The sequence below is a fragment of the Tachyglossus aculeatus genome, chromosome 17 (assembly GCF_015852505.1).
Source record: "Tachyglossus aculeatus isolate mTacAcu1 chromosome 17, mTacAcu1.pri, whole genome shotgun sequence".
NCBI lineage: Eukaryota > Metazoa > Chordata > Mammalia > Monotremata > Tachyglossidae > Tachyglossus > Tachyglossus aculeatus.
This window is the reverse complement of record NC_052082.1, coordinates 884583-898990: the sequence shown is the minus strand read 5'-3', so window position 1 is coordinate 898990 and position 14408 is coordinate 884583. Positions and strand designations below refer to the sequence as shown.

The 14408-nt window shown below is 51.4% G+C and overlaps 1 protein-coding gene across 3 annotated transcripts in view; it reads right to left on the bottom strand.

The window, feature by feature from the left end:
- Positions 1-14408, bottom strand: part of MFHAS1 (malignant fibrous histiocytoma amplified sequence 1) — a 30124-nt gene that overhangs the window by 3452 nt on the left and 12264 nt on the right. For all 3 annotated transcript variants that reach the window (XR_005454662.1, XR_005454663.1, XM_038759272.1), the window contains exon 2: positions 2068-2194. Coding sequence is in view for 1 of the 3 variants with exons in the window: in XM_038759272.1 (XP_038615200.1) it covers positions 2068-2194 (127 nt within the window). In the remaining 2 variants the exon portion in view is untranslated. The remainder of the gene's footprint in view (positions 1-2067; positions 2195-14408) is intronic.

Here is a 14408-nt window from a genome sequence, read left to right as displayed (position 1 = left end):
TGCTCAGAGCTCAAACTCCAATGGCCGCCTTGACTGGTCGCTCCTACGTGTGGCTCAACTTCTCACCCTGCCTCCAAGCCCTCTCCTGTCCTCACTTTTCCATCATTGGATTAATTATTATTATTATTACTGTTATTATTATTAGGCTGTGTCCCAAACAGTCACCAAGTACTGGATACACTCAGTCCTATTTGGTGAAGTGGTCGGTGCCGCAGGCATGGGCCGGGCAGGGGTGGGGCCAATGACAATTATACTAATAATAATTGACGAAAATGATGATGGTGTTTATTAAGCACTGACCCTAAGCCAAGGAAAGGGGCCGGCTGACGGTGCCCCCATGGCAGGTTCGGAGGTTCCCACTCTGTGCAGAGCCCTGTGCTGTGCACCAGCGAGGGTTCCCTGCTCTCTGATGATCACCAACCGGTGGCCTCCACGCCCTTCCAACGGCCCAGTCTGGATCCTGGGGGCTGCGGCTGCATGGCTGCTAAGGGCTCCTGTTCAGAGAATGGTCCCATACCATCAAGCTCAGCAGGCCGGCACCAGTGGCCAAAGAGTCCGTATCACGCTCGTCTGGGTCAAGGACCATCGCTGTGGTACCCCGGGGCTCCAGTCACTAACGGACAGCTATTTCAAGGGCCAATGAATATCCCAACTTGAAGAGGGAAGTAACTGAGGCTGCGTCTTGGGCCCTGGCCGACGGGGAGCCCGCCCTGGGTTTGGGAACAACTGGGAAAACACCGAGTTTGAAGACATCGCTGGGGGGAGGGAGAGAGACAGGGGAGGATGGGGTTCCCTGAGTCCACAAAAGGCAAAGCCAATATTTGCCCCATAAACACCCAACGGCAGATCTTGTCTGTCTGTCCTTACCCCGACCAAAGGCACAACGCCCGCCTGGGGAGCTCCGTGAGCCTGGCCTCTCCCCGGCAGATGGCACAATGCCAGAAGCCTGCAACGAGGATCCTGATGGAATCTGAGCCCCGAGTGAAGGGATGCCATAATAATCATAATCATGATAATAGTAACAATAATGATGGTATTTGTTAAGCGCTTACTATGTGCCAAGCACTGTTCTAAGCACTGGGGAAGATACACGGTACCTGGGTTGTCCCATGTGGGGCTCAGTCTTACCCCCTATTTTACAGATGAGGTAATTGAGGCACAGAGAAGTTAGGTGACTTGCCCAAAGTCAAACAGCTGATAGGTGGGGGAACCGGGATTAGAACCCACGACGATGAAATGTTCCCATAGGCGCCGGGGCCAGCTTGGGGCTGGGGTCCAGGTAGCCCCCATGGTGATTAGCCAGGGGGATCCAACCTTTTTTGCTTTTAATGGTATTTGTAAGGCGCTTACTATGTGCCATGTATGCATCTTTAAATCATATATTACAAATTACTTATTCATAGTAACTAACGTCTGTTTCCTCCTCTAGACTGCAAGCTTGTTATGGGCAGGGAATGTGTCTACTAATTCTGTTGCACTGTACTCCCCCAAGCGCTTAGTACGACCGATTGATTGCCATGCACTGTACTAAGCACTGGGGTAGGTACAAAGAGAATCAGATTTGGACACGATCCATGTCCCCCGTATTGCTCATGGTCTTAATCCCCATTTTCCTGATGAGGTAACTGAGGCCCAGAGAAGTGAAGTGATTTGCCCAGGGTCACACGGCAAACAAGTGGCAGAGCCGGGATTAGAACCCAGGTCCTCTGACTTGCAGGACTGTGCTCCTTCCACTAGGCCATGCTGCTTCTCAAAGAATGATGCCCAACATGGGGCGCGAACCCACTTCTCGGAGATTAAGAGCCTCCCGTTCTACAGACTGAGCTAGCCAGGCCCAGCGCTGAACCAGAGGACACTCCTTTAAGCTGGAAAGGGACAAGAGTTGGGCTGTGCTGGGTTGTACTCGTACTGTACCTTCATCCTCAACCTCTGCTGCCCCCCAGTTCCTGGGGTGCCCCTGCCCGGGCCGGTGCCCCTCCGCTCCCAGCTCCCCACGGGGGTTCGACCCCGCCACTCTCTGGGCTTTGGGAGCCACTCCGAGGTGTCTGCGCGCCTTTCAGAGCTCACTTGGAACAGGGGCTGATGGCGGTCGGCGTCGGTGGGTAGACCAGGGCCACGTTGACGCGCTCGCTGCCGTTCTTGGGGCAGATGATCTCGGTCACACCCTCCGGCCTCGGCTGACTCAGCAACTCCCCTGCCGCGGGACGGGAGAGGGAAAGGAGAGGAAGACGGCTGTGAGATCCACAAGGCGGAGGGGAATGGCGTCAGCCAAACTCCCGAGCCTGGCGGGTTGCAGGTTGATGTCAGCAAATAACAGAGATCGCCGCCTCGCCCCCCGCCCCCCTGCCACAGACGCTCATCTTCGTCGCCATGGTGAGGGCCCCGCTGGAGGGAGCAGGAAGGCCGGCTGGCCACCCCGACAAAGCCGGTGGCATCTGCCACGCTCCTCTCTGTCAGACCGACATTTTCTTCTGCCCGCCTCCAGGGAGCTTTTTCTACCCAGTGGCAGGTGCGGCCCGGTACAGCCCGGGCTGGGGAGGACTCTGTTGATAATGAGGCCTCGGGGGCCGATGGGATGATCCGGAATTGCCTGCCGTCACCCGTCCGCCGAGCCCGGCGGAAGCCAGCTCTCAAGGCCAGGAACTGTGGGCGGGAGTGAGAAGCCCTGGCTGAGAGGGCCCCTGTTGCCCAGGGGAAAGTCGGAGAACTCATCCCCAGCAAGATAAGACCCGATGGAAGCCACCCAGGGAGGCGAGATCGACAAAAACTCCATCATCAATGGGCGAGAACCCCCAAGGTCTGGCAAGAAATCCTGGTCCTGGGTGGAGCCTGACGGGCGAGGTTCCCTTTCCCCAGGTTTGCTGGGCAGGGTGGACGGCCCATCTTACCCATCCGCCCCCTTAACCCACACAGCCCCAGCTCACACTCTTCGCTCTGCCCAAGCTCCCCATGCCACAAGCAGATTGACTGATGGAAGGAAGCAAGCGGGGCCTTTCGGGGTTGGGAGTGCCAAGTGCGGGGCTGGCAGTGTCCCGGTCTCCCTCACTCAAGAATCGCAGGGTTTCCGGGGGAACAAACGCTCTGCTCTCTGGTCTGCCCCTCCCTCCCTCCATCAACCCTCTTTTGTCTGGGGGTCAAATTTTGTCAATTTGTACTTCCCAAGCACTTAGTACAGTGCTCTGCACATAGTAAGCACTAAATAAATACGATTGATGATGATGATGATGGGGCCAGCAAAGAACCAGAGACAATGGGAGAGACACAGAGCAAAGGAGACACTGTAAGAGAGATGAGCAGAGAGACTCCCCAAATGCAATTCCTGTTGCTGGGCCCAGTGGGGAGAGAGGTGCCCCCGCCCCAGTTTGGGCTTGATAATGGAGCAGCAGGAGGAGCAAATAGTCTGCCTGCACACTTGGCTTTATGGCCTGAACACCGACTCCTCTGACAGAGCTCCAGGGCAGCGCTCTTGAAGTCAAAGTTTCGGCTTAGTACGGTGCTCTGCATACAGTAAGTGCTGAATAAATATGAAAGAATGACAAAAGGATTGTGACACAGAAGCCAAAGCAAAAAGAGTGCCGAGTGCTACAAAAAAAAAACAGAAATAAAAAACCAGCACAATAAAGGTGTGCGTGTGTATGTGTGTGTGCGCACCTGCCCAAGACAGTGGCTCCTGCATTGGTGTGCACGCTCTTTCTCTCTCTCTACACACACACACACACACACACAAACACACACCCCTCCCCCCCACACCGGTAGACATGGTCAGCTGAAAGCTTACCCCTTATTATCATATTGCCTTCAACCAAAATTAGTTTAGTTTCTGGTTGAAATATTGTTCTTTGCTTTTTTTATGGTGTTTCATTCATTCAATCATATTTATTGAGTGCTTACTGTGTACAGAGCACTATATTAACTGCGTGGGAGAGTACAATATAGCAATAAACAGACACATTGCCTGCCCACAATGAGCTCAGTATTTATTAAGTGCTTACTAAGTGCCAGACACTGTTCTAAACACTGAGGTAGATGTAAGCTAATCAGGTTGGGTGTAGCCCCTGTCCCACCTGGGGCTCACAATCTTAATCCCTATTTTATGGATGAGGAAACTGAGGCACAGAAAAATGAAATGACTAGCCCAAGGTCACACAGCTGACAAGTGGAAGAGCCTTGCTTTTCCAAGAAGGCCCCTCTTTCCTGCTGTTGGGTTTCTAAGACATACCCACTTCTCCCAGGTAGGCACCCCACCCTGACTCTACAAATGGCGGATCAGAGCCGCCGGGCTCCCGCGCCTCAGATCAAGTGTTGGGAACTGGCCAAGCAAGAAGACATCTGTCGAGCCTCCAACATCAGAGAGAGAGATCTACACAGAGGCAGGGAGAGAGAGATGACCCTGGTATCATAATGTGCGTTAGCATACTGGTCAGATAGTCCGGTTTCTCACATCAAAGAAAACGTTCCTTTTGCGAAAACCAGGACACAGCATCATCATCATCATCATCATAATGGTATTTGTTAATGGTATATGCCAGACACTGTGTCATCACACACAAGAAAAGAGCAAAATTTGATTTTCCGCATAAACATAATTGCTTTAATAACAACAGTAACAGTGGCATTTGGTAAGTGCTTACCATTCACCATGTTCCATGAACTGTTCTAAAAGCTGGGGTTGATACAAGATAATCAGGTCCCATATGGGGCTCACAGTCTAAGTAAGAAAGAGAACAGGTACTGAATCCCCATTTTGCAGATGAGATAAGTGAGGCCCAGAGAAGTGAAGTGACTTGCTCCATGTCACACAGCAGGCAAACGTCGGAACTGGGAATAGACGGCTGGTCCTCAGACTCCCAGGCTCTTTCCACTGGACCGCACTGCTTCGCCACTTAGCAGATTAGATGTGGCTTAATTAACCCTCAATGTTTTCAGCAACAGTGAGCTTCAGCGACTGTCAGCTTAAACAGGCTCATCTAGCAATCGATGGTACTTACTGAATGTTTACTATGTGCAGAGCCCTTCTGCCAAGCTCTGCCTTATGGCTCCTGATCACAGAAACATTTCTGCATGGGGGACGACAGGACAGCCAATCAGTAGCTCACCTAAGGGCATAAGTCAAGGCGATGATCACAGCAGCATACTCCTACCAATTTCCACCCTAGAAAAGGGAATGAACCTCTTTCTGACCCGCCTCAATTCTGACCTCACAGGGAGCCGGGGGACCCCGCCCCCCACTTCACTATGACCTCAGAGGGACCTGGGTCCCACCTCACCTCTGACCTCACACAGAGCCAGAACTGGGCTCACCTCTGACCTCAGAGAGCTCTGGAGATTCCTTGGGTGAAGGCAGATCACAGGAAAGGGGTAACTGCACAAAGTAGGGAACCATCCTGCCAATTCTACTGCCTTGGGGTTCTCTGTCAGAACAGAACATTTTCCTGAAACACTGGATAGCACTCTTCCTATCCAGATGGTGCCTCTTAGTCCATTAAAGCAGTTGGAGTGTGCCACTAGCTCCGCTTCCTGACTTTTCTCCTGCTGTTCCCAATTGCTGCAGATAAAAACCTTCAAAATACATTTGGGAACGTTATGATTTTACCAAAACTGCTTAAGATGGTCCTCTTAAAAGCCCTATGTTAAAAAGATCTATCCAGCTACAGATTGCCAGCATTAGTGCTTAGTGCTCAGAAAAACACAGTTCCAATTCTAAAACTAAACTGTGGGAGCAGTTGCCCAGCCCTGCGGACTTTGTAGTCTCTACAGTTTATTCCTTGCTATTTTGGGGCTGTTTCAGGAAGGACAATTCAGCTAAACTGAACCTAAATTCTGCACTTTCCTTAGCCTTTTTGTGAGAAGCATCTTAGAACCCAAACACCTCACTTTTCTGCATTTTTGCTTCCTGCTGCCTTAGCACATAGCTTCCCCTTGCATTTTGGCTATTTCCGGTCAATCGTATTTATTGAGTGCTCACTGTGTGCAGAACACTATACAATACACTTGGGAGAGTACACTATAACAGAGTTGGCCCGTCCACAAGCAGCTCACAGACAGGAGGGGAACTTACAGTCTGGATATCCAAATACCTTGATGGCCAAAGTTTCCTGCAGTCACTGGCTTCGGGCCCAGTCAAGCTTCACCTGGGCTTCCTGGCTAGCAACTGGTGCTTGCCTGCTCAATCCACCTACTCAACACAATCACCATCACACCCACTTCTCCACACCCCACCTATAATCTAACTGCGCAGACACCTCGTTACGTGCTTAAACACGCACTCTGTCTCTCTCTCTTTCTCCAGACAAAGTCCATACTCTATCTAGGCATACACACAATATATGTTTGAAATCTTCATTCAAAGGCCCTTGTGTTTTCACAGCAACCACCACACTGCCACTTGATTGCCTACCCATTAAAACAGAGCCTTTCATGACAAGATTGCGTAACTCTGGGAAATAAGCCATACTATTTTGGCAACACAATTTACAACTGTGTGAATATAGCCAAAATTATGTCTGCCAAATCAATGCTGAACAAAGTCCCACCCCCGTGCCAGCAGACTTTGCCAGTTTAGAGCCACTAGGGTAGGGTCTTGGTGGGGGGGCATTGGGAAAACAGGAGAGAGAGTGTAAGGGAGAGAAGAAGGACAGCGTGCACTAGTTGAGAGGAATGGGAAGGAGAGTGAGAGGGCTGAATCTGTCCTAACAGGTGAGCTCAGTCAATTGCATTTATAGAGCACTTACTGTGTGCGGGGCACTGTACTAAGTGCTTAGAGGAGCTCAAATAACAATAAAAAAGACACATTCCCAGCCCACAACATTTACAGTCTAGTGCCTACAGTGCAGGCTCAGTCTCTGTGGCTTAACTGTCCCAGACAATAAGGGGGCCACAGGCCAGGGTCTGGGAAAGGAGATCCCTCTGGATTCCCCCACTGCCCTTCATGTAGCCCAGCTTCATCTGGCTTTCAGCCAGCGCTCAGTTAGAATTGTTGTAACGATAAGGGAACCAGCATCTCACACGCTCCTGAACAACCACCGTGTCACGGGGAGCCAAGCTTCCTGTTCTGGCTCCATTGGGGTCCGCTGTTAATGTCAGGAGTCCATCCCCAGTTGGTGCTTCCCCAAGGTCCCTCGGCCAAAGGGGTCTCTGAACCCCAACACCAGGCCCGAGGAGGCTCGTTCTAGGGATTATTGCACCGGCTTCCCTCTCCCATAAGCCCCATGACAGTCCAGGACTGGGTGGGCCGGCCTGCCCAAGAACCCCATACCAGAGTCTGGGAGGGGGTGGGCCAGAGCCCAGGACAGGGTGAACTGGCCTGCCAATGGGCCCCACACCAAAGCACAGGCTTCGGTGCACTGACTTGCCCAAAGGCCCTACATCAGAGCCCAGGAGTGAGTGGCTGGCTTGCCCAAAGGAGACAAGGAAGAACACTACCCCCGCTGCCACCCCCCCCCCCCGCCAACCCAGCCCCTCAGCTACACTGCCCCTTTTCTTCTGGGAACAAAAGCAGCCATAAAAGCCCAGGTGCTTCCCCCTGCTGCCAGGGGCACACTTCAAAATGCAGTATTTTGTCACACCAGGAAATTATACCTTCGCTGTCTTTTGCCCGAAAGGTCATTTTTTGACTTACACTTGAGCAGGTTTACTTCAGAAATAAAGCCTGCCTGACTCCTGGTCGGGGTGGGGCCGCTTGCCACCACCCCCCCGCACCGCCGGCCTGGCCTCCCACATACTGGTCACGACCCACAGGAAACACTAGCTTGGGCGGGCCGCGCAGGCCCCAGCTCCGGCTCCGCCTGGGAGCAGCAAGAACAGGAACACGGGCCCAGGCACCATTTCTTGTCCCAAAGGGACCTGCTTCCGAACCACGGCTGGAGATTTTCAGGATACTATTTCAAGATCACGTGACACAATCTCTTCTTCAGGTTTCCTACTTCCCCAGCCTGCGGAGTGAGGAAGCCTGCTGTCGGGCTCTTGTTCCGGGGTCCTCAGGCCGCCCCCAGACTATGGCGAGTCACTTAATTTCTCTGGGCCTCAGTTACCTCATCTGTAAAAGGGGGATGCGGTCAAAACCTGTTCTCATTTCCACTTTGGTATGGGAACCTCCTGTGGGGCTGGGGCTGTGATCAGCTTGATTATTTTATATCTGTCCCAGCAGTCAGTACAGGGCTCGGCACATAATAAGTACTTAACACATACCACGCTTATTATTGTGATCATCATTATCATTATTGATTTCCAGGCCTTCAGAACACAATGCTCCTTGGGTCTGGCTGGGGGAAGGATCGTAAGCAAACGCAACAGTTGCCTTGCATGCCTCAGCAGAACCGCCCAGCGGCATGGGTCAGTCATGGCCAAAAACACATTAGCATTTCGACAGCCTGGCTCACCATCGGGTCTAAGGAGCCCAGCCAGGCCCCATCCAGCCCCAGAATGGGCTCAAGGGAAGGGGGGGGCGGGGGTCTCAGGCCAGTTCAGACCAGCAGGCCACCTGCAGGCACCAGCCTCCCGGGACGGCTCTCTCCCTCAGCCCGGATGGCTGCCCCTGGTCCCAGGGAGCCAGAGGGCCCTGGGCAAACTGCCCTCGGCCACCGAGGTCCAGAGCCGCCCTCCTGGGCCGGAAGCTCGGGCACAGATCTGCCCCATAGAGCAGGGTCTCCTCACCATCCCTGTGGCAGCCGTGTGGTCTAGTGGAAAGAGCACGAGGCTGGGAGCCAGGAGACTGGGCGGGTGGAGGAAGTGAGGGAGGGAAGGAAGGAAGGAAGGAGAAGGGTTAGTCCCGGCCCTGCTTCCTGGCTTGCTGTGTGGCCTCGGGCAAGTTCCTTAACCTCACTGAGCCTCACTTTTCCTCATCTGTAAAATGGGGAAAAGATCCCTGCATTCCCTCCCTCTAGGACTGCGAGCCCCATGTTGGACAGGGGTTGCCTCTGCCCCGATACCCCAGTGCTCGCAGAAAGCTTAATAACTCACCTTCTAGGACAGTTAGCAGGAGCAAGGGATTGAACGGAACAGAGCAGGTGGGAGGCCATATTCTCCCAAGTGCTTTGTACAGTGCTCTGCACACAGTAAGCGCTCAATAAACATGACAATGAATGAATGAGGCTGCTCCACATACCTGAGCTGGGGTGGTGGGAGGAGCATCCGATCCCCTGCCCTTTAGGGGAGCCATGGAGAACAGGCCGCCAGCAACCTACACATCAGGCAAAAACTCCTCACCCTCGGCTTCAAGGCTGTCCATCACCTCGCCCACTCCTACCTCACCTCCCTTCTCTCCTTCTACAGCCCAGCCCGCACCCTCCGCTCCTCTGCCACTAATCTCCTCACCTTGCCTCGTTCTCGCCTGTCCCGCCGTCGACCCCCAGCCCACGTCATCCCCCTGGCCTGGAATGCCCTCCCTCCGCACATCAGCCAAGCTAGCTCTCTTCCTCCCTTCAAGGCCCTACTGAGAGCTCACCTCCTCCAGAAGGCCTTCCCAGATTGAGCCCCCTCCTCCCCCTCCCCATCCCCCCGCCTTACCTCCTTCCCCTCCCCACAGCACCTGTATATATGTATATGTTTGTACGTATTTATTACTCTATGTATTTATTTTATTTGCACATATTTATTCTATTTATTTTATTTTGTTAATATGTTTTGTTTTGTTCTCTGTCTCCCCCTTCTAGACTGTGAGCCCACTGTTGGGTAGGGACCGTCTCTATATGTTGCCAACTTGTACTTCTCAAGCGCTTAGTCCAGTGCTCTGCACACAGTAAGCGCTCAATAAATACAATTGAACGAATGAATGAACCCGCCACGAGGCCCCAGTCCCCGCTCCGCGGCTGTGCTCCTGGTGTGAGTGGACCGTTTGGCTCCACGTCAGGGTTCCAGAGAACATCATCGGCGTGGTCAGGCCAGGCCATGCAAGCAAACCGGCACAGAGGCAGAAGCAAAGCCTGGGTGTCCTTTGTGGGAGTGACTGAGTGAGCCCATGGCCTCGCTGAGCCCAGATGGAGCCCAGTCCTCCAGAACTCACAGAATTCCCCAGCGAACTCTCCCACGTGCTCAGTACAGTGTCTTTACGGGACAAGCAATCAGTAAACACTACTGACTGCTAGGGAAAAAGTCTTCCCGGTTGTAGTTCTATTGGAACTGGGTGACTCTCATTCTGTACCCATTGATCGCCCCTGGTGCCATTGGTGGGACCTGGCCCTTGGCCTGGGTTCTACAGCCTGCAGGGTGGGGAAGCAGGAGGGGTCTGCCCTCATCATCATCAATCGTATTTATTGAGCGCTTACTATGTGCAGAGCACTGTACTAAGGCCAGCCGCGCTAAGTCAGCAGGCAGCAGGGGACGCTTGATTGCCCCCTAAGTCCAAGGGGACTCCGTCAGCCTCAAGGTGGGACTGACAGCCCGGTACCTCATCAGGATTTTCCACCGGAGCCTGGAGCCGGGACCGAGGAGAGATCCCCAGAGCCCGGGGCTGGGGGTTGGGGGGGGAACCTCAACCGCCCGATCGAGTGGGGGCAGAGGCGGGGGCTGGGGCTGCGACGTCAGCCTGTCCCGCCACCCCAAGTCTGCTCTCACAGCCGTTTGTTTGCATTCTCAGTGCCGGGGCAGCGTTGCCTTGTTTGGTCTGGTTTCTGAATGTTCAGCAGTGGGTGTGCACGCGGACCAGGCCGAACCTTGGGGCAGCAGCAAGCTGCCCGGATGCTGACAACAGAATTAAACCGAAACAGCAAGCCCCGCAGTAAAAGCAACTGAGTTTTCCAAAAGAGTCTGAATAAGAAAACCCAGCCTCCCCCGAGCCCTCACCTCCTGGCTACTCTCTCCCCACCTTGCCAAGAAGACGGCCACATTTGGAATCAGTAAAGGAATTTCGCTGCCAGGGTTTGACTGTTTCCCTTGCAGTTACCAAGCAGCTATGGGTTTTAAAAATTCTTCCCCGAGGAGGAAATGGCCACATTTCATGCTGGAATCACCATAAAAGTCCTGGGGAAGAGGTCTGGGAAGTTCCCAAGTCCCGCTTTTCTTCCACTGCCAAAATGTCAAATAACTAGAGTAAAATAATCCGGTCAATTTAACACTTTAGACACCGATACTTGGGAGTCGGCTGCCCACTCCCCAGCTTCCCAGATGCTGGCTGGGATTGTACAGGTCAGGTGTAGGTTTTCAGGAGAAGCTTTCACTCTGGACCTGATCCTGCAGGATCAGGATTCATTTTGCCCAGGCAGAAATGGCTTGGGAGTCGGGTATAACTAGTCCCACTGCTATAGCAGTCCTCCATCACAAATCCCGGGGCTATGGTGGACCCCATCATTGACACAGGCACACACACCTGAAGAGCAGCAAGTATCCACACCCCCTCTGCCCTAACCCCTGGACACCCACTGGCCCAGCCACGCACCCACCTGGGAAGTGACACCGCTCCACTTTCCTCCCGTTCAAGAACAGGGACTGAAGGTGGTAATCCTTATTACTGTGGTATTTTTTAAGAGCTTACTATGTGCCAGCACTGAACTAAGTGTAGGGATAGATACAAGATAATCAGGCCGGACACAGTTTCTGTCCCTCACGTGGCCTGCAGTTTAAGTAGGAGGAGAGCGGTGTGGCCTAGTTATAAACAGCATAGGTCTGGGCATCAGAGGATCTGGGTTCTAATCATGGTTCCATCACTTGTCTGTTGTTTGACTTAGGGCAATTCACTTAAATTTCCTATGCCTCAGTTACCTCATCTGCAAAACGGGTATTAAATCCTACTCCTTCCTACTTGGAGTGTGAGTCCCAGGTGGGTCAGGGACTGGAGAAGTAGTGAGACTTAACGGAAAGAGCACAGGCTTGAGAGTCAGACGACATAGGTTCTAATTCCGTCACCGCCACTTGTCTGCTGTGTGACCTTGGGCAAGTCACTTTGCTTCTCTGTGCCTCAGTTACCTCATCTGTAAAATGGAGATTAAGACTGTGAGACCCACATGGGACAACCTGATTACCTTGTATCTACCCCAGCACTTACATCAGTGCTTGGCACAGAGTAAGTGCTTAATGACTTCCATAATTATTATTATTATTATTATTATTGTTAACCTATCCGATTATCTTGAACCTATCCAAGCGCTTGGTAGAGTACTTGGCATATACGAAGCGCTTAACAAGTAAGCTTGTTGTGAGCAGGGAATGTGTCTGTTTACTGTTATATTGTACTCTCCCAACTGCTTAGTACGATGTTCTGCACACAGTAAGCACTCAATATGACTCAATGAATGAAGTACAATTATAAAAAAAAGAGGGAGAGGGAAGAGAATAGGCATTGAATTCCATTTTACAGATGAGGAAGCTGAGTCCCAGAAAAGTTAAGTGACTCGCTCATGGTCACACGGCAGGCCAGTGGCAGAAACAGAATTAGAACCCAGCTCCTCTGATTTCCGGGCCTGTGCTCGCTCTGCCTCTGGCCTGCTGCCTGACCTTCAACAAGTTACTCAATCCCTCTGTGTCTCAGTTTTCACACACGTGAATGGGAATAAAACACGGGCTGTCCGTGCTTTTTCAAATGACAGCCCTGAGCAGGACAGGGTCTGTGACTTATTTGCTTCATTTGTTTTTATCTCAGCGCTTAGCCCAGTGTTTGGCCCCTAGTAAGGGCTGAATAAATCTCATAATCGTCACACTAGAAACTAAGAATGCCTCCATTGGGGGAAAAATGGGGCCTGTTCAGAGGGAGACATCGATCCCGCCGGGCAGACTGGAAACATATATCTTTCGCTATGGAAAGTCCCTATGGTGTAGAAACCTGCTGACCGACGGATGGCTTCTTAGCTTGGCTCAAAACCAATTAGTAACTACTGCCTTCTAGGAAAGCTGAGGGGATTCAGGCTTCCGGCATAGGACAGCCAGGCTGTGTGTATTCCCTCCCGGACCCCCACCCCGCCACACACACACACAATTTCATTCATTCAATCGTATTTATTGAGCGCTTACTGTGTGCAGAACACTGTACTACGCGCTTGGGAAGTACAAGTTGGCAACACACAGAGACGGTCCCTACCCAACAACGGGCTCACCCCGAACCAGCATCACTGGCTCCTTCTCCATCTTTATACTCTCCCAAGAGCTTAGTACAGTGCTCTCTATTACTCTATTTATTTATTTGTACATATTTGTACATATTTATTCTAATTATTTTATTTTGTTAATATGTTTTGTTTTGTTCTCTGTCTTCCCCTTCCAGACTGTGAACCCACTGTTGGGTAGAGACCGTCTCTGTACATTGCCAACTTGTACTTCCCAAGCGCTTAGTACAGTGCTCTGCACACAGTAAGCGCTCAATAAATATGATTGAATGAATGAATGAAGCTCCAGCCCTGGCAGGGGATAGGGGACTCATTCTCTCTTCCAAAGCCTTCTCACTGAAGCTCTTGGGAAAAACCCACTCTCAGAACATCTTCCAAATGTGTATGGAGTCCTGGAGGACGTGGACTGTTTTTGGACAGGTACAACTGCAGTCACCCACCTTCCTTAAAAATGGAACTCTTTCTGTCCATTTCTCCTACTCCTTACAATTGGATTTTTTGCCAGACACATATATATGGCAAAAGACAGGAGGTGCCAGCCGAAAAAATGAATGAGGCACGTGTTTTGGAGCACACTGAAAAGGACTTTGGCTCGCTAAGGTTTGAGCTGAGTTTCCAAATTCAGTAAAGGGACTGTATCTTTTGCTCTCCTTGAATACTTCCAAATGCCTAGACCGGTGCTCTGCCCACTACAAGGTCCTCAATACATACTAATGAACAAAAGAATCAAAACCAAATTTTTGCATCTTATAAGTATCTAAGGGACTTTTATTTATTTACCAACTCTAATGTTGCCACCTCTAGTACTTGACCAAAATCTATGTATGCAACAATGAACACAGTAGCTAAGGTCACAAACGTTTCCCAATTAGAACAGTGTTTTCAGCTGCTCCAAAGGTCAGCCAAAAGGGAATTTCACACATGATTTCACACCATTCGTTAGTGCCCAAGGATAATTTTTTTTAAGGCAGAGAAAAAAAAAATCTCCTGGCCATTTTTGCCTTTCAGCAGAGGGGAAAAAAGTCTTTGTGTTTCCATTGCAAAAACAAGCGTCTTTGATCTAAAACTACTGAATTTGAACTTCAAATTTGGGAGATTTATCTTCTTCTGGACCCACAATGCATGTCATAAACCTGTGGGTGGATGGTTGGGGCTGGTGGGGGTGGGGTGGAGGAGAATCAGGAATTACTCATTGACACTTGGATATCAATGACTAAAGCAGGTTTCTGGGCTTCACTCCCTCCCCATTTTTCAGGACATTCCCCAAGGAAAGAGAGGAGGTATGAGGAGAGAGACAGTCAGATAAAGGAAGAGGAATAGGGAGGGAAGAGAGGAGGCAGAAAGGAAGGGAGGAGTCAGAGAGAAACAGTAAAGAAA